The 19,804-nt window shown below is 42.3% G+C and overlaps 1 protein-coding gene across 1 annotated transcript in view; it reads right to left on the reverse strand.

Moving 5' to 3' along the window:
• Positions 1–1,287: 1,287 nt before the first annotated feature.
• The window catches only part of Fam81b (family with sequence similarity 81 member B), a 60,729-nt gene continuing 42,212 nt past the window's right edge, over positions 1,288–19,804 (reverse strand). Inside the window, exons 7-10 of the mRNA XM_045133392.1 lie at positions 16,863–16,969; positions 6,754–6,889; positions 3,917–4,112; positions 1,288–1,521 (exon numbers count right to left, since the gene is read on the reverse strand). Coding sequence (XP_044989327.1) covers positions 1,388–1,521; positions 3,917–4,112; positions 6,754–6,889; positions 16,863–16,969 — 573 coding nt within the window. The 3' untranslated portion in view covers positions 1,288–1,387. The remainder of the gene's footprint in view (positions 1,522–3,916; positions 4,113–6,753; positions 6,890–16,862; positions 16,970–19,804) is intronic.

The following is a 19,804-nucleotide window of genomic DNA, read 5'->3' on the forward strand; positions in this document are numbered from 1 at the left end:
CAGAGAGAGAGAGAGAGAGAGAGAGAGAGAGAGAGAGAGAGAGAGAGAGAAAACGGATGTGCCGGGGGATCTAGTAACTGCAAACGAACTCCAGATGCATGAGTCACCTTGTACATCTGGCTTACATGGGTCCTGGGGAATTGAATGTAGGTCCTTTGGCTTTGCAGGCAAGTGCCCTAACTGCTAAGCCAATAAGATTGTTATTATATCAAAGTTCTCTTTGTCATCCTTACAGAAAGCTCTGTGATTATGAATCAGTTCTTGTTCCAGCACAAATAGTGCATGCCACAAATAGTTGGCCTTTATTTTGCATGATTTTCCCATCTCATACCAGTGGTTCTATATTTAAATTGGACATATTTTAATCTTGTAGGAAATTAGTGATTTTCTAGTACTTCTTGGTCTAGCACCTACATTGATTTTTGTGAGGCATTTTTAATGGAAACTATTCATTCTCCCCATTTCACACTAGTTATTGATTACTTACAAGTCTAATCTGTATTGAGTACAATTAGAATACATTTTAAATATGTTTAAGCTAGATTTGCTATGGAATATTGGTATTGTTAAAGAAGAAAAATTTCTAGGTCAGAGTTGTAAATTGGCATGCTGAATGTTCCACAAGTATTTCCCTTATAGTTTATGAATTATTTTGAACTAAAATTCTTAAAATAAATTTCTCTTGAAAAACAGATCTTCCAATAATGAACTAAATTTCTGTTAATAATATGAATTTGTGATGGCTTGAATTAGGTTTCCAGCTGATGGTAGTTTTGGAGGTGGAGCCTTGCTGGAGGAGGTGTGGTCTTGGGTGGCCTCACGAGTGTTGTACCCAGCTCCCCCTGGCTAGAGCTCAGTTTTCCCTCTTGCTGCTCTTTCCCCCAGCTGTGGCAGAGGTGATGCCCAGCTTTGGCTTATGTTGGGCTGTTCCCTGCCATCATGAAGCTTTCCCTCGAGACTGTAAGCCCAAATAAACCCTTTGCTCCAATTAGCTGCTTTTGGTCAGGTGTTTCATGCCAGCATCATGAAGGTGACTTCAAGAGAATACTATGACATGGTGACTTCAAGAGAATTCTATGACATGGTGACACTGTTCTCAGACAGAGTGAGGTATCTACAATTGGCCATTGCTCCTTCCACCTGGTCTTAATTTCATTCATCTGAACACATAATGTAGACTTCTCTTTTCTTACTTGGAGGGAAATAAAACATAAAAGGGGTTATTCCTTCATGTTTTCATTAATAAATCAAAGACATTGTAAAGCTTTTTGCTTTATTGTGTATGTATGATTTTTTTTCTGGTACTTTAATTTCCTTGAAGGTGACAAGGCATAGAGAAACATTTAAAGTTGTCAGCATCATTTCCCAAGAAAACGACTGGAAAGCTTTATATTTCCTGGAGTTCCACTATTTTACGCTGCAGTTTCCTTAGGTCTTTCTGTATTTTGTATTTCTCTAAATCCATTTTTGTTTTCTGTATTTGTTGGAGGGAGTTGAGAGAGTCATGAATTGATTTAAATCCTGGGAGAGGAAAATAGAATGGATATACTTAAATTAAACAATGCATTGGAACCTAATTTTTTACAAAAATTTGCTACTCAGCAGTCCTTCCATAATGGACCATCATTTAATTCAATGCCCATTAAATTCCATTAAGACCATCAAAAAATGTACAAAATATTGCCAGGTATGGTGGTGAATGCCTTTAATCCCCACACTCGGGAGGCAGAGATAGGAGGATTGCTGTGAGTTTGAGGCCATCCTGAGACTCCATAGTGAATTCCAGGTCAACCTGAGCTAGAGCCAGTCTTTACCTCAAAAAAAAAAAAAAGTACAAAATCCATTTCTTGTATGTCTTTAAGATGCACAAGTCAAAGTGGCTTTACAGGTATCTGGGTTTTAAGGTGAAAATTATAATTATTTTCTTTCCTCTTTTCCCAAATACATTGTAATGAAAGAACTGTACTCTTCAGGTGAAATTTGAACTGTTTTCTCTCTGTAGGCCTTGACAAAGAGCTTTTGGGGGCTTTGAAAATTCTTCTTAGCCCCTTGGAGATAAGGACCTCAGATACAATCTTAAAAGTAACTTATTTATTTATTTATTTATTTTGAGAGAGAGAATGGGCACGCCAGGAACTTCAGCCTGCCGCAGCCAAACTCCAGACACGTGCGCCCTTGTGCGCATGTGCAGCATTGTACGCTTGTGTCACTGTGCAGCTGGCTACGCAGGGCCTGGAGATTTGAACATGAGTTCTTAGGCTTCGCAGGCAAGCGCCGTAACCACTCTGCAATCTCTTCAGCCCAAAAGTAACCTCTTTTAAGGAGCTAAAGAGTGGCCACTTGCTGTCCTCTTCCTTCCCAGAGCCTTCTGCTTGGTTGACAGCGAAGTCGGTTTGACGACAGTTCTACCAGACCACAGGCTGGTTGAGCCTATTGCTAATTCACCAGAGTTTTTCATGCAGTTGCTTCTGCACATTTTCATTTTGATTTTTAGGTTTTTCAAGGTAGGGTCTCACCCTGGTCCAGGCTGACCTGGAATTCCCTACGTAGTCTCAGGGTGGCCTTCAACTCATGGCGACCCTCCTACCTCTGCCTCCCGAGTGCTGGGATTAAAGGCGTGCGCCACCTCGCCCGGCTAACTTCTGCACATTTTTATTAAAGGCATGAAGGAGCAAACCATTAATTTATAGTCCTCCTTTTCAACTCCTACTTCAGTAAGTAAAATACATAAGATTCACACAAAGCTTGCAAAACTTCTCACCAGCTCATCCCAAGATTGAGTAAAAGTAACCCTCTGAGGATTAAGTAGACAAGGAGGCTTTTGTTAGCAGGGTTTCCTAAGTGTGGGACCATGACTCCTGGCCAGGTAACTCGTTGTTTTGACCTGGTGAGACGAGAAGGCGCCTGGGAGGCTGGGCTCCTAGGCAGCAAATGCTCCTTGTGTGCTAGTTTGAGGAGGTATGCCGCTTCACAAGGCACCTCCGACAAGTCTCTCACAGGACCAAACTTTGTGGAATTCGCCCTTGAACTTTTCTGGGATCGAGAGGACAAAAAAATAGCTTGGAACTTTTTCTAATAAAGGTACCTTTCTGATTTCTGGTAATTCCTTACAATTGTCACTTCAGGCAGATGGTTGCTCCACAGTCCCTATTCCTTGTCCTTCCCTTTAACAAATTAGATGAACCTTTCAAACTCATCCCCTTTGACGTCAGCCCAGCCTGACACTGCTGCCATCCGCCATGCAGGAAGAGAAGCGCTTATTACACCGGACTGTGCCAATGCATCTCTTCCTTACTTCTAAAGGTCAGGGCTCCAGCCTGACGTCTGTCAAGGCTCATTACTTGCAGCTCAATGAGAGGAGCATTGGGTTTATGCTCCTCATTTTCCACACAAGTCAGGGCTTGGTGATCTCCGAGGGTTTCCTGTGTCATAGTTCTATGATCCAATGATCTGAGTAAAAACTTTCTCCCAGCAGTGGTACGCCTGTGACACTGCCAAACGTGAGGAAAGTTAACTCATTTTCGTACCTTCAGTACTATGTGGACCTCCTTAGGGTCCTTAGGAAGCCAGATTAGATGCAGAATGATGTCACTAACCCCTGGCTACTGGCTGAGAGGAGAAAAGTCTGCAGAATTGGACAGAGAAGGGCAGATAGTCTTTACTTAAAAGGTATCTGGGGCTGGAGGGATGGCTTAGCAATTAAGGCACTTGCCTGCAAATCCAAAGGACCCAGGTTCAATCCCCCAGGACCTACATTAGCCAGATGCACAAGGTGGTGCACGCGTCTGGAGTTTGTTTGTGCCCATTCTCTCTCTCTCTCTCTCTCTCTCTCTCTCTCTCTCTCTCTCTTTCTCTCTCTGTCCTCTTTCTCTGTCAAATAAATAAATATAAAATATTTAAAATGATATCTGCTCACCTGCTTGATATTCATTCCGAATTGTCTCTAGTTCGTCCCAGATCTGCTTTTCCATCTGGTTCATCTTTTTGGACAATTTATTTTCTACACACTTCAGTTTGTTTACTTCCGTTTCCTGTTTCTTTGAGTTGATAAAGTTCTCTAGGCTGCTTGACAGGTGCTGCATCTTCTCTTCCATTTTATTTTCAGACTTTTCCTAGAAAAGAGATCATGTGTAAAACTCTCTTTAGAAACTGAGTGGGTTTATATTTTGGCTTAGAGAAAATGTCTAAAATGTGTGTGATGTGCGTCTTCATAGGAGTAAGGAAGCACATGTGTGTTCACATGCATGTGAAGGCTGGAGGTTGAGGGTGGGAGGATCTCTCAATTGCTCTTAACCTTATATTTTATTAAAATATTTTTTACTTATTACAGATAGATAGATAGATAGATAGATAGATAGATAGATGGATGGGTGGGTGGGTGGGTGGGTGGGTGGGTGGGGGGTGGGCGGGCGGGCGGGCAGGCAGGCAGGCAGGCAGACAGACAGACAGACAAACAGAGAGAGACAGACAATGGGCATGCCAGGGCCTCTAACCACTGAAAACTCAAGATGTATGCACCACTGTGTGCATTGGGCTTACAAGGGTTATGGGGAATTGAATCTGTGTCTTTAGGCTTTGTAGGCAAGTGCCTTAATTGCCAAGCTATCTCTCCAGCCCTAAAATACTTTTATTTACTTCAGAGAAATGGGAGAGAGAGAGAGAATTAGAGTACGGGTATGCCAAGGCCTCTTGCTGCTACAAATGGACTCTAGACACTTGTTCACTTTGTGTAGCTGGCTTCATGTAGGTGCTGTGGAATTGAACTCAGGCAAGCAAGCTGTGCAAGTAAGTGCCTTTAACTGCTGAGCTGTGTCCTTAGCCAGAATTTCTCTCATTGAATCCAGAGCTCACTGATTTGTTTGTTTATACTAGCTAGCCCGAAGCCCCAGGGATCCCTGTGTGTATCTATCTAGCACTGGAATTCCAGGTGTCTCTCACCATAGAATGAACTCGCATCCTCTTTCTTGCTCAACACTTTACTCACTGAACCATCTCCCCAGTCCCCAAAATGTCTAACATATTCTCTTTTCCGATGTTAACTAGGAAAATTCAAGCCAAGATCCCTTGTGTTTAAAGCTGTGGTCACAAGGTGATAAGAGTTCATCCCTTTGCCTGATAATGTTCAAGCTAGGTGGGAAACAGACATATGTCAGGGTTCCACCATTCCACGTGTTCTTTTAGAGAGCTGTGCTCCTGCCAAAGTGTCTTGAGGGTTTGTACTTTTAGTCTAATGTTTAAGGAACTATAACAAAAGAAGATGTTTTAGATAGAGCCTTCCCTAACCTCACTTGGCATGCTCCTAACTGTTAGAACTTCTTACGTCCCGGATCCTCACATCTGCATTGGGACACCTGCTTTAGCAGGATCGCTCCACGCCAGCCAGCGGCGCCTCACCGTCCCGCGATCATACTCCACCGCCCGAAGTTCTGAACTAGCGGGTTCAAGGTGAAGCTTAGGAATTAGCAACGCTGAAAAGGCTCCATGGGTGGCTAACACTCAGCAGGGTGGGGACTCCTAATTGGCATCTCCACAAGAAAACAGAACACAGGAACTGGGCAGGACCAGCCTGGGCCCTTTCATTCAGCCCTTGGCACCGCATGACTGTGGACTGCATGAACGGTGGACTTAGCTTATCTCTTCCTTGTGGCATGATGCCCCAGGCTCACCTAAGGCTGTCTGTAAGTGGTCGAGGAACTTGATTGGTTCAGGGTGAGGAGCTGGCAGGCTCACTTGGCAATGGAGGAGTTTACTACGACAGCTTTCTCAGTGGTAAAGATGTCATGCTTATCTCTCAAGCTCATGGCCTCTACTAACTCGGTCATTTGAAAAATGCAGGTGGAGGCCTACAGTTCCTTTCCTGAGGTGGTCGAAACAACTCATGTTAATCACCCACATAGCTGGCTGGCAGCCACTGACCACCATCCTGCCCCTGTGCTGCCCTTCCTACTCTGTGGACCCGAGGTGCCACCTGCAGAGGGAGAAGGGAACCCAGAAATACATTTTCCATATACTTTGGAAGACTCATCCCAAAGCTTTCTTTTTAAATTTTTTTCTTGATATTTATTTATTTATTTAAGAGACAGAGAGTGAGAATGGGTACCCCAGGGGCCTCTAGCCACTGCAAATGAACTTCAGATGCATATGCCACCATGTGCATCTGGCTTACGTGGGACCTGGAGAATCAAATCTGGGTCCTTAGGCTTCGCAGGCAAACGCCTTAACCACTAACCCATCTCTCCAGCCCTCCAACGCTTTCTTTAAATGGACTTTTCTTACATGATAATGATCTGAAAAAGAGCCTTCTTTATATGGTATAATCTGAAAAAGAGCTCTTAATACCTTTGATCTGCTAACATCTCCAGAAAGAGAGCAAATGACTCGTTTGAGGAGAAGTATCCAAACTTCCAGGTACCGCTCTATCACCCAAGGAGCTTGTGTAGAACCCCAGATTCCCGGTGGAGGACCCCAAGAATATGTCTCTCTAGGTCTGCTTGAGAATCTGGGTTTAACTGCTGTTGAATTCTTTGGGTATGGGGCAGGGGACACACTCAGAAATGCAGACTCCCATAGTTGGGGAGGAGATAAAAGGGCCAAGAGGCAAGCACTGAACTCCTGAAGAAGTGCCAAACCTAAGTCTGATGCAGGGACCATCCTTGCCAAGGCCGAAGGGTGACCCTGGATTTCCTCTCCCTTTGATGCCAGACGGTGGTCATAACAGCTGTGAGTATTTGACAAAAGACCCGAGCTCCTTACCAGCTTCTCCTGCAGCATCCGCAGACAATCACTGATGTGGCTTAGGTGGTCTTTTCTGTATTTGACGAACTCGTTTTCTGTCCATTTCTGATTGTTCTCAAGCTCTTCAAACACATTGCTAGAGAGTGAATTAAATCTAAGGAAAGATGTTTCGGTTTCAATGGGTGAATTGAAATAGAAAACAAAACTGTAGTGTTGACAAGCCGTGGGCACCGTGGGCCTGGGAAAGGACTTATGGTAAAAGTAAGGAAGATGGGGAGGCAAGGTAGGGGACTCTGGGGTTCCGCCCCAGGCTGGAGTTCAAGTGCAGTCGCTGTCAGAAGCCTTCTGTGTGCCACAAGTTGAATATTCGGTGACCCTGCGGGATTGTAGCTGTAAACCATGGCCACACAGAAATATATTTGTTATCCCTGTGGAAATCCTATCAGATCAGAAGGCTCGCTCTGTGTGTGACGGGGTGGGGAGAGGAAGCAGGAAATACTCTTAATTACTTGCTGGTGGGTGTTAGCAACCTTTTTCTGTGAAGCGCCAGGCTGTAGGTATTTCAGGAGTCTTGGCCTTGTGGGTGTGTGTGTGTGTGTTTAAAGATTTATTTTTATTTATTTATGAGTGAGCGAGAGAGAGAGAATGGGCATGCCAGGGCCTCTAACCTCTGCAAATGAACTCCAGAGGCATGTGCCACCACGTGCATGCGGCTTGTGTGGGTCTTGGGGAATCAAACCTGGATCGTTAGGCCTCATGGGCAAGCACCTTCACAGCTAAGCCATCCCTCCAGCCTGTCCTTGTGGCCTTTGTCACAACACTCAGTGGGCACTGTTGGCAGGAGAGGCAGCATGGACAACACACGGAGAGCGTTACTGCGCTGTGATCACACTGTGGGCGTTCAACATCCACAATCCCCGGCTGATTCAGTGCCATGCAGTGTAACCCCTTTAAAGGAAAGAGTCGGGCTGCAGTGAAGGCTCGGTGGGTAATGTGCTTGCCGTGTGAGTGAGGATGAGGGCTTCAGTGCAGACCTCCAGAACCCACGTCAAATGTCACACATGCTGCCATGTCCTGTAATCCCAGCGCTTGAAGTCACAGCCCCGCTGGGCTCACTGACCAGCCAAGTCATTGGTGGATCCTGAGTTCACCGAGAGAACTCAAAGAATAGAGACCCTATCTCAAAGAGCCAAGTGAAGAGTGATTGAGGAAGATACCCCACCTCAAATTCTGGCCTCCAAATACACACGCACGCATGTGTCCACACATATGAGTACACGTATGTACACTGCACACATACACATGCAAATAAGTAAGTACTAGACGACAGAATGATTTTTTAAGAATGACAACACATGTTATTACAGAGATTAAAAGGACTGGAAATGTCAGTCCAAAGTCCCTGTAGAGTGGGTGAGTGGTATATAGGGGAATCATATCTGAAATGAGTGAGAAGGTGACTTCTTCCGATGAGAGAGACGATGAAGAAGGCTTTAACAAAAGGTAATTCAAGGGGAGCAATGGCTCACCGTGGTGGCTTGATTCAGGTGTTACCCATAGTCTTAGATGTTCTGAATCCTCAGCTGATGGCAACTTGGGAATTAACGCCTCCTAGGGGCAATGTATTGTTGGGAGTGGGCTTATGAGTGTTGTAGCCAGTTTCCCCATGCCAGTGTTTGGCACACTCTCCTGTTGCTATTGTCCATTTTATGTTGGCCAGAGGGTAATGGCCACCCTCTGCTCATGCCATCATTTCCCCCTGCCGTCATGGAGCTTCCCCTCCAGTCTTGAAGGCAAAATCCCTGCCCCCTTTTCGATCCCAAAAGCTGCTTTTGGTTAGGTGATTTCTGGCAGCAATGCGTACCTGACTGCAATAGTAAAGTCTGCACTGAGAATTGGTGTCATCGCTGCTAGCATACTGACTGTGTGGCTTTGGCCTTTTCAAGTTGATTTTCAAGAGAAATGTGGAAGGGTTTGAAATCTTGGCCTAAGAGATGCCTTGCAGCGCTGCAAGCTTCCTGGATGATTCTGATCAGAGTTGAAAGATCCGAATACAGTCAGAACTATAGACTGTGAGGTTTGGCTAGTGAGGGTCAAAAGGAGCTTTGCCTAGACTGGGCTAGAAACAGTTTGTGTGAGAGGCTTGCTGCATTCTGCCTGCCTGTGTCTTGAGAACTTGTGCAGGGTTGCACTGCGTAGAAAAGGATTGGTGTGAGCAGAGGGATACAGCACAGAAAGAAATCTTTGGGCCAAAACTTCTGCCTGTTCAGCTGCAATTGTTTGAGAGATTACAACCTTACAGATTAGGTCAGCTGACCTGCATCAGTACAACAGGAAGAATGCAGACTCTTTGGAAGGAGCCTGAATGCTGAAGGAGTGTCCTGTTCTTCAAAGTCTGTTTTATTCCCCCACTGGATTAACAAATTGTCACCCCACCTGGTATTATGGAGTAAAGGAAATGCAGGAAAGAGAGGGCCACTGAATTTGCAACATGGTTTTGTATTTTGGAAACAACCATGGGCAGTGTGAAGCAGACTTGTTGGATGACCTGTGTGGAGACCTGACGGAGCCATGATGATGAACCGAGGGTTACAGCAGAGACCCAGGGGAGATGCCAGAACTATAGGATGGCTGCCAAGGAGAGCTGCTGGCCCTGGATGAAGTCTTCCAGAACTGTGAGTAGCCCAGCTGGAGGGGCAGAATTGGAACTCCAGAGACTTATTGCTGGTTAGGATTCTCAGACGTGGAGACCTCTCACTGACTAGAGTTGTTGGCCTTGGAGCTACAGAGTTTGATGATTGCCCTGGTTGTTTTTTTTTTGTTGTTGTTGTTGTTTTTTGAAGGTAGGGTCTCACTCTACTCCAGGTTGACCTGGAATTCACTATGTAGCCTCAGGGTGGCCTCAAACTCAGTGATCCTCTTACCTCTGCCTCCCAGGTGCTGGGATCAAAGGCGTGTGCCACCATGCCCTGCTGCCCTGGTTGTTGTAAAGCTTGTGTTGGTTGGATATTTCTTTGGTATACCCAATATTATCTTTTCCAGTATGAATGTTTATTCTGTGCCATTATGGTGGTTTTTTTGTTTGTTTGTTTTTGGTTTTTCAAGGTAGGTTCTCACTCTGGCTAAGGCTGACCTGGAATTCACTATGTAGTCTCAGGGTGGCCTTGAACTCACAGCGATCCTCCTACCTCTGCTTCCCAAGTGCTGGGATTAAAGGCATGCGCTACCACGCCTGGCCATTATGGTATTTTTTATGTTTTGTTTTGTTTTGTATTATGGCTCAGTTAAAAGGCCTTGGACTATGAGGATGTTAGAATATCATTTGGATTGATAAAAACTATGGGGACTTTTAAAGTTGAACTGGATGTATTGCAGTTTTACATCATGAATGGTTTTCAGTTATGGAGCCCAGAGGCAGAATGTGTTGGTTTGATTCAGGTGTCCCCCATAAACTTAAATGTTTTGAATGCTAGATCCCCAGCTGATGGCAATTTAGGAATTAACGCCTCCTGGAGGCAGTGTGTTGTTGGGGATGGTTTATGGGTGTTGTAGCCAGATTCCTCTTGCCAGTGTCTGGCACACTCTCCTGTTGTTGTGCACCTGATGTTGGCCAGGCGGTGATGTCCACCCTCTGCTCAGGCCATTGTTTTCCCCTGCCACCATGGTGCTTCCCCTCGAGGCTGCAAGCTGAAATAAACCCTTTTATTTTTCTCGCAAGTTACTCTTGGTCGGCTGATTTCTGCCAGCAATGCGAACCCGGCTGCAGCACTCGTGGAGGGTGATTTGGGGGTTCAAAGGCTGGTGGCGCGGCCACGTGGGTGCAGAGCTGTCCTGAACCATGATGTTCAACATTAGCGTCCTCTCAGCTCATGGGAGCAAAGAAGAACATGTGTTGGGAGCACATGGGGCAGGAACAATCTAGAGGACACTGGGTTTTGAAAGATGTGCAGGGTTTGGAGTTGTATGGAAATCAAGAGCACTTTCTGTGGGGTCCAGAGAGTGGCAGGCTGACCCATGCTTGGTTGGAGTGGGGATGGCAAACATAGGTGGCACATTCAGAGGATGCTGGTACACATGGCCATAGTCATGGTAGAGAGATGGGCATTTCAAACGACCACACCCTCCCTGATTATAGAAGTAATATACGGATGGTCATTGCCAAAATTCCTAGAAAGGTAGAGAAATCTTTGACAAAATGAAAATGTTCTATCTGTGTCCTGGGTCTATCCTACCAGGCTTTGTTCTGGATGATTTGAAAGATAAATAAATAAAGCACTTTCACTGTTGGATTATTACAATCAAAGAAAGCACAAGTATTAGAAAATAATTTCCATTTTCATTTAGACAAGGGTTCAACCACAGAGGACATGGAGTGATAGCTGGAGACAGTTTTGTTTGTCACCACTCAGAGATGCTACCAGGATCTCAGTGGGTGGCAGGCACCAGGAATACTGATGGACACCGTGTAGGACAGAGAGCCACCTACCAGAGTCCTCTAGCCAAAGCCCCCATCATGCTGAGGGCCAGAGGCCTGATTTGGATCATAAAACCAAGCACTGAGGAAAATAACTTAATATTCCAACAGTTGTGTTGTAGCTTAATTCTGATTTTCATTCCCTCTGGATTTTCTCACATCATCATCATTATTATTATTATTATTATTATTATTATTATTATTATTTTTGAGGTAGGGTCTCACTCTAGCCCAGGCTGACCTAGAATTCACTCTGTATTCTCAGGATGGCCTCAAACTCATGGCGACCCTCCTACCTCTGTCTCCCGAGTGCTGGGTTAGTTTTTATATGAAAGCTGGAGTTTGCTTTGTTTATTACAGTGAAAAATGCCTGGACTGTAGGAAGCACTCAGTTCACAGTTGCTAACTGAATATTTTATTAGAATTACTGACAAACACTACAGGAAAGATTGTCAAGCTATTTAGAAACCTTATAATGCTTTGATTAGAATTTTGAGATGGAAAATTGAAGAGATGGCTTAGCAATGAAGGCACTTAACCTGTGAAGCCTTAGGACTCTCATTCATCCCCCAGGGTCCACGTAAGCCAGATGCACAGTGTGGGGTGCATGTGTCTGGAGTTCGTTTGCAGTGGCTAGAGGCCCTGTCATGCCCATTCTCTGTGTATATTCATATCTGCCTCTCTCTCAAGTAAAGTAAAATACATAAAAATGAATTTGAGATGGAGGCATCATACATTGATAAGAGCTTACAGGATGTATTATTTATTTTTCTAATAAGGGATCATCAGCTAAGCAGTATGAGCAGTCAGAGCTGCGTAGGTGGGCTGGGCAGATTGCTCAGTGGTTAAAGGTGCCTGTTCGCAGAGCGTGATGGCCAGAGCTCAGTTTCTCAGCATCCATATAAAGCCAGATGCACAAAGTGCCACATGCATCTGGAGTTCATTTTCAGTAGCAAGAGGCCCTGGTACATCTGCTCTTATTCTCTCTCTCTCCTGACCCTTGCAAACAAATAATTTTTTTTTGTAAACAGCTATCTGGGGCTGGAGGGATGGCTTAGCAGTTGAGGCGTTTATCTGCAAAGTCAAAGGACCCAGGTTCGATTCCCCAGGAAGCCAGATGCACAAGGGGGTGCACACGTTTGGAGTTCATTTGCAGTGGTTTCAGCCCTGGTGTACCCATTCTCTCTTTCACTCCCTCTTTCTCTCTGTCAAATAAATAAATAAATAAATAATAAAATACTTAAAAAACAGGAGCTATCTAGGGAGTGACTGACAGGGGCTGCCCCTGCCAACCTTCTTTCTATGACAAGATGCTGCATTTGGTGATGGCCAGACTTGTGCTACATACGCATTGTGTCGTTGACTTAGAACATTACTCAGCTGAACATTTGACTAAGACCCTTCCGGAAAGAGAAGGCTCCATGAACCCCTTTATTAGATCTAGTGGTGGGTGCCTAAATTACAGGAATTTACCAAGAAGATCCCACACAATACTGAAGCTTCTAAGTTCAATCCAAAATGCAAACTTAATTGGTAATTAATCATGAATTTGTTAAAGTTTCTGAATGGGAAATTGCTTATTTAAACTTAACCTTAAGGTCACTAAAATGCTTTTTATTGAAGTTATTTCCTTTGTTCGGAAACAGTTCTACCATTGAAAGTAGAAAAGCAAATTCTCTACCTAATTCACTTAACTTTTAATTCTAGATGTATAAAGATTCCAGTACTAGCAGAGAAGTATGCTTGTTTTTCAAGTTGTAGAAGTGCTTACTGTTGTTCAAAAATAACCTTGCTAAAGGTTAAAATCTAATATGCCAGATTAGAGCAGAAATGCTTTGTTTTAAACAGCCCTACTTAACTAAGAATAGGATGAATGGTTTGGATCCCTAGGAAATTTCTCGCGAATAGATGAAATCTCAGTAGTTAATATTTGAAATTTTTTTTAAAGTTGGCACAACAGAATGTAAACAACAAGAAGATAGATACCCAGTTCCTGATAAAATTATTTTCTACATCTTTATGTATGAAATCAATATGCCTATATGCAAGTTTCTAGACTTATAAAGATTCTGTTATCTTCATTTTAGGATCAATGCTTTCATGCTTGAGGGAAATTTAAAATGGGGTAGGAGAGGGTTTATTACTGAATAAGACATGAAATCATGTGTAAATAAGTAGAAAGATCCTAGAATACTTTCAAGGGAGTGGGTCTTGCTCACTTAAAACACACCCTTTCCCTAACTTTTATATATATATATATATATATATATATATATATATATATATATATATATATATATAATATTATATTAATAATATATACAATATGTTATATATATTATATACACACACACATATATATATGATCTTGTAAAGTTGAAAACAAAAATATTAAAGATACTCAAATTCAGAGTTAAGTTTTGTTAACATTTTTGTCTACTTCCTCAAATAGTCTTTCATTTATCTTTAAATGTGCTAATATGTTGCAAAATTGGGATCAAATTTATTATGCTGCAATTGAAAATATAATTTCATAACTTGCACATTTTATGACTGTATCAAGAATTTTTCATAATTACATTAAATGGTCTTTGGAAATATGTATTTTAAAAATGATAAATAGTCCTACTGTGGTGGTTTGATTCAGGTGTCCCCCCCATAAACTTAGGTGTTCTGAATGCTAGGTTCATAGCTGATGGAGATTTGGGGATTAATGCCTCTTAGAGGGAGTGTATTGTTGGGGGCGGGCTTATGGGTGTTATAGCCAGTTTCCCCTTGTCAGTGTTTGGCACACTCTTTTGTTGCTGTTGTCCATCCAAAGTTGGCCAGGGGGTGATGTCCACCCTCTGCTCATGCCATCATTTTTCCTGACATCGTGGAGCTTCCCCTTGAGCCTACAAGCCAAAATAAACCTCTTTTTCCCAGAAGCTGCTTTGGTTGGGTGATTTCTACCAGCAATGCTGACCTGACTGCAACACCTACCCACTTTCCATTTGTACAAAATGCATTTGTACCACACATCCTAGTCAGAAGGTTAATAGCCCTAATATGAAGGGATCCTACAAGTTGATAAGAAAATGACTTAAACAAATCTCAATGTAAAATTTGACAAATGGCAAAAATTGGTAATTCACAGAAGAGAAAAGCCAAATGGTGTGGGGATTGCAAGGTAAAATGTACTTTTTTCCCGAATCCTTTAATAGCAATTATAATGAAGGGAGCATACGCAGTGTTGTAAAGAATATATACCAAGGCATCTGCATTTACTCTTGGTAAGAAAGGTAGATTTCTATGGCATTTCTGAGAGAAATGCATGAAAAATAATTAATATTTAGACTCTGGGACCTAGACATCTTAAGTTAATTTTCAAGTTTTAAAAAAGTTAGGTCTGGAGAGGTGGCTTAGCGGTTAAGCACTTGCCTGTGAAGCCTAAGAACCCCAGTTCAAGGCTCGTTTCCCCAGGACCCACGTTAGCCAGATGCACAAGGGGGCACATGCGTCTGGAGTTTGTTTGCAGTGGCTGGAGGCCCTGGTGCGTCCATTCTCTCTCTCTCTCTCTCTCTCTCTCTCTCTCTCTCTCTCTCTCTCTCTCTCTCTCTCTTTCTCCCTCTCTGCCTCTTTCTCTTTGTCTGTCACTCTGAAATAAATAAATAAAAATAAACAAATAAATTTAAAAAAATAAAAAAGTTGGAATACAGAGTAATGGGCTCCATCATGGCACTTTATACCTGGATGTCATGTACTTAATTCTCAGTTATCCCACTCTCTGACTGCACCCCTCCTTCTCCACCTTGCTGCTCATCATTCTCCCCCCAATACTCTTCCATTCTGTTTCAGGACATATGTAGTCTATTACTGCATTTTCTTTCCTTCTCATTGTCCCCTTTCTACTTCCTGAGAAAATAATGTGGTCATCTGTAATATTTGTCTGAGTATGGCTTATTTTGCTCAAGATAATGATCTCTAGTCCCACCCATATTCCTAATTTATGATTTCATTTTTCTTGTCTGAATTAAATTCCACTGGATACATGTACCATTATTTTTTAACCCAGTCATCTGTTGGTAGATGTCTACCTAGTTCTATCTATTAGCCACTGTAAATAGTGCAGCAATAAACGTGGATATGAAAGTGTCTCTGTGGTTTGTTGACTTGGAGTCCTCCCTCCCAAGTGCACCAGCCCCCCCCCCCCAACCTGCTTAGCTTCCAAGGTCAGACAAGACTGGCAATTCAAAGTGGAATGGCTTTAGATGACGTAGAGTTCTATGATGTGCCCAAGAGAGCACTAGCTGGATCATATGGTAGTTACATTTTTTTTTTTTTCTGAGGCACCTTCACATTGACCTGCAAAGTGTATAGTTTAAACTGTATATTTAACAACAGTTTGCTGGGACATGGTGGTTCTCACCTTTAGTCCCAACTCTTGGGAGTCTGAGGTAGGAAGATTACCATGAGTTCAAGACCAGCCTGAGCTACAGAGTGAGTTCCAGGTCTGCCTAGGATAGAGTGAGATCCTGATTTGGGGGGGGGGGGGAGAAAAACCCTCACCCTCTGAAAGAGTTTGGTTTTTCATTTCTCCTTTAGAAACTTTTATTGGTCTTAATCCTAAACTAAAAGGGTTAGATCCAGTACCACATAGGTATTTACTGAGTACTCTCATTTATAGTAAAATTTCAAAATCTGTAAATACTTTCCTAAAATATGAAGCAACTGATATTTTCTCTTTACTTCAGACTATTCTAAGTTTTAGCAGTAACTACCATTTTTCAGTATCTTTAGGACACACATATGTTCTGTTTTAACATGACTAAAATAAAGTTTCTTCAAATGATGGCATGCTGTGGTGTTCGTTTCATGGCTTCAAGGTATAAATATGGTATATCTAACAGTCAGTGGCACTTGGCTTTACTAAAACACAGAAGAGATGGGGAAGATGGAGAGAGCACAGTATTTTCAGAATACTGGACTTGACCCAAGTGGTATGGACCACCACGTGAAAAGAGCGGGAGTACGAGGTCGAGGAAAGCAAAGTCAGGTTACCTCATTCGAGTGAGTGCCATTGTCCTTTGTGTCACTCCCCTGGGACATGAAAGTCATTTAAATAAAAAAGTTGAGAATGACGGACCAATAAACTGGAGGTTTGTTTCAATCTTTGCCTCTTACTACTTTTTCCATTGAGTAGGAGGAAATCCAGTTTAAGTCAGGATGAACACCAGTTTCAGAAGGAAATGCAAAGGAATAAGTGCAGGAGCATACACGAAATCTCAAAGGAGCAGCTTGTAGATCCATGTTGGCTTAAAACATATTCTATAATCGTGAGGAGTTAATTTATATTCAGTAGCGATTTCTATTGAAGCGTTTTAAATACAAAATTGGTAATAAGTTAAAGTGATTCTATACAAAGGGCCAGAAGGAGTATGTCAATTCAGCTAAGATGTGCAAAAAAGGGAGCAGCAAAATTAACATTCATATTTCTTCCTTTATGAATAGTGTATAAGTTACATTTGCGTAGAATATTTCTCTGCAATGATTTGCTGCTCACTTTCTTGGCTAGGTTCAAATTCCTGGGCCAGGTTCTCATTTATAGCCAACGCTTTCCTTGGGAAAAACTCTTTGGAATGCACTTAACAGGATTAAACATCTACGCACTTACTTGAATTCCAACAGGTTCAATTCGTGCTGATAGTCTCCCTGGACCATCTTTAAATTTGAGGTTTGCTCGGAAGTAGAAGCATCTATCTTTCCTACAAGCTGCATTACCTAAAGAAAGTAAGGGAGGGAGCTTTTGAGTGTGTGAGCAAATCCATCAGTGGCCGTGACTTACATGATGTATACTTTCTTCCTAATGGAGTTGGAGTCAGAAAACATATTTGAACCTAGAGTATTTCTGCAATAGACAGTGGTTTTTCCCCAATGAGTATGTTTCACAGTTACTCCTTTTCTGGGGTTTGTTTTTTCGAGATAGGGTTTCACTCTAGCCCACGCTGACCTGGAATTCACTATATAGTGTCAGGGTGGCCTTGAACTCACTGAGATCCTCCTACCTCTGTCTCCTGAGTGCTGGGACTAAAGGCATGCACCACTCTGACTGGCTATACACCATTTTTGGAAAGAGCAATCAGCAGTGTTTTGTTTGTCTATAATATTCTTTCAGACAATGGGCTATCTAATGATGTAGCCATAGCATAATATTGCCATCATTTTAATTATTTTTTACTTTCTCTTTCACCAGGTTATATAGTTTTTCATATCCTTACAATATCCTTAGACATACTGGGTAATTCAAACACTTACTGAATAGATTCTGAAATGCTCAATACTTACAATGAATAAATATTTAAAGCTCAGTTAGGCTCTGAGGAAACACATACAAAACTAGCAAAACAACTTCCCTGATTTCCACATAGTATTCTGTCTTGAGCACAAGCAAACAACTTGGAGATGACAGGATATACAGACATAGGAAGAAAGAAGTTCCAGAAGATCTGAGGAAATTCCTTTAAGTACAATAATGATTAAAAATGAATGCTCAAAGCCTAACAACCAGGGTTTATAAAGCCAAATGCACAAAGTAGCATATGCATCTGGAGTTTGCAGCAGCCAGAGGCCCTGGTGAGCCGTTCTCTGTCTCTCCTCTATTCCTCTCTGCTTGCAAATAAATAAATAAAAATATTAAAAAACAATAGAAGAGAATTAATTGGAAGGGGAAGGGAATTTGATGAAGGGTGAATTTGAGATGGGGAGAAAGGGGTGAAAAATTCTCATGGTTTATTGTCTGTACTTATGGAAGCTGTCAATAAAAAGTTTAAAAAGAAAAAAAAAAAACAATTAAGAAAATGCTCAATGGTAGCACATAACTCTGTCTAAACTGGCCACTGTCACAGACAATGAAAGAAACATGGTTGGTTTTGGCGAAACAGATTCAACTCTTGACTCACTGGAAGAAAGGGAACATTAGAAAACCACCAGCATTCTCTTAGAAAAGAAACATGTGAATAATGAAAGGGGTTGAATTGATAAATAATAAATGGGCAACAAATAATACCTGAATGATTTTTGTTTTTTACAGGTGGTATACTTAAAATAGGATAAACGCTAAAAATAAAGTGACAGACTAATGTGCGCATGGCAGAGGTAAGATAAAGAATTGTAGACTGAAGAATAGTAATTCTAGATGATGTGCAATCAGGAAAAAAACTGCTAAAAAGTAGAACATGATAATTTTTATATGTGAAGAATAAAACCCACGCTAAAGAAAATTGAACCTTGTTTATATATTGAAATGAAAAGCAACGCCTTTCTAGGATTCACTAACACAGAAGGTATATTAGTGAATTTTAAATGGCTTTTCTTGGTTCTTTACTGGACTCCTGAGTAAAATATAAAGTATAGGAAGAAAAAAATTTGTACTTCACAGATATATATACCAAAACCATGCCACTTGCTAACAGCCAATATTCATCTTTCCCCCAGTGTCATGAGCATCTGCAAAAATCAAGCATTATGGCTAAAAAGGAAATCTCAAGTTGACCTAAAAAGCAGGAAAATCACAGGCTACAATTCTACCCTGTAATAAAAATGGAAACGAATAAGAAAAAGTATCAATGAAGAAACCAAAGGTCAGACGCTTGAGTGAGGAGACACGGTTTTAAGTCAAGTGTTCCCCTGGAAATATGTCTCTGATACCTTCTATAAGGAGCATACGTGGCCTCAAGCTTGACTAGTCAGCTCAAAACCCATCACTGTGTGTCCAGATGTACTGTCCACAGGCTGCTTCCAGTCTGTGCTGAATGCCACTGCTTCCATGGGAGGCTTTCATTCAAGGAACTTGATAGAATGTTCTCTATGGCTTCACAGCTAAAGCCATCCTTCTCTGTCTGATTCACAGGAGCTGAATCTTTAGTGGTGGTCTGACAGATTTCCCTGTCTAACCCAGCTCTGTCCTAACTTTTCCTCATGGAAATTTCTCCAGTGAATTTCTTGCTCACTTAATTCTTTTATGACATTTGCTTCTCAGAGGATTTGGACTACTGAAAAATGTCAGAGTAAACCAACACTGCAATTCCCGTTTACTTAGAAAATGATAGTGAGAATTTTACCTGCCAGCAGGGCACAGCCAAATCTATAACAACTTACAGGTAGCTCCATAAATCAGTGGGCATATAGGTTCAGTCAGAAAGCACAGGCAATAGACAAGGTCTCTAAAATCCCTGCAGGGGGTAAGTTGAGGGAAAAAAAGCATGTCCACTCCATAGGCTCGTGTGTTTGAATACCTGCTGGTGACATAGTTCTGAAAGATTGTGGAACCTTTAGTTAAGTTGAGTCTTGTTGGAGGAAGGTGCCATAGGATGGGCCTTGAGGTGTTGCAGCCAGGCCCCGTGTGCTGTGTTCTCTCTCTACTTCTTCTCGGATGGTGTGATGGCATACTACTAGCTTCCTGCTCCTGCCATGCCTTCCCTGACAGGATGGACTCTGCCCTCTGCAACTATAGCTGTCTTCTTTCCATAAGCTGCTTCTGGGCATGGTACTTTGTCCCAGAAATGAGAAAATAACTGATATAAACCCCATGGATACGTGCAGTTTTAGTTATTTATT

The sequence above is a fragment of the Jaculus jaculus genome, chromosome 14 (assembly GCF_020740685.1).
Source record: "Jaculus jaculus isolate mJacJac1 chromosome 14, mJacJac1.mat.Y.cur, whole genome shotgun sequence".
Taxonomy (NCBI): domain Eukaryota; kingdom Metazoa; phylum Chordata; class Mammalia; order Rodentia; family Dipodidae; genus Jaculus; species Jaculus jaculus.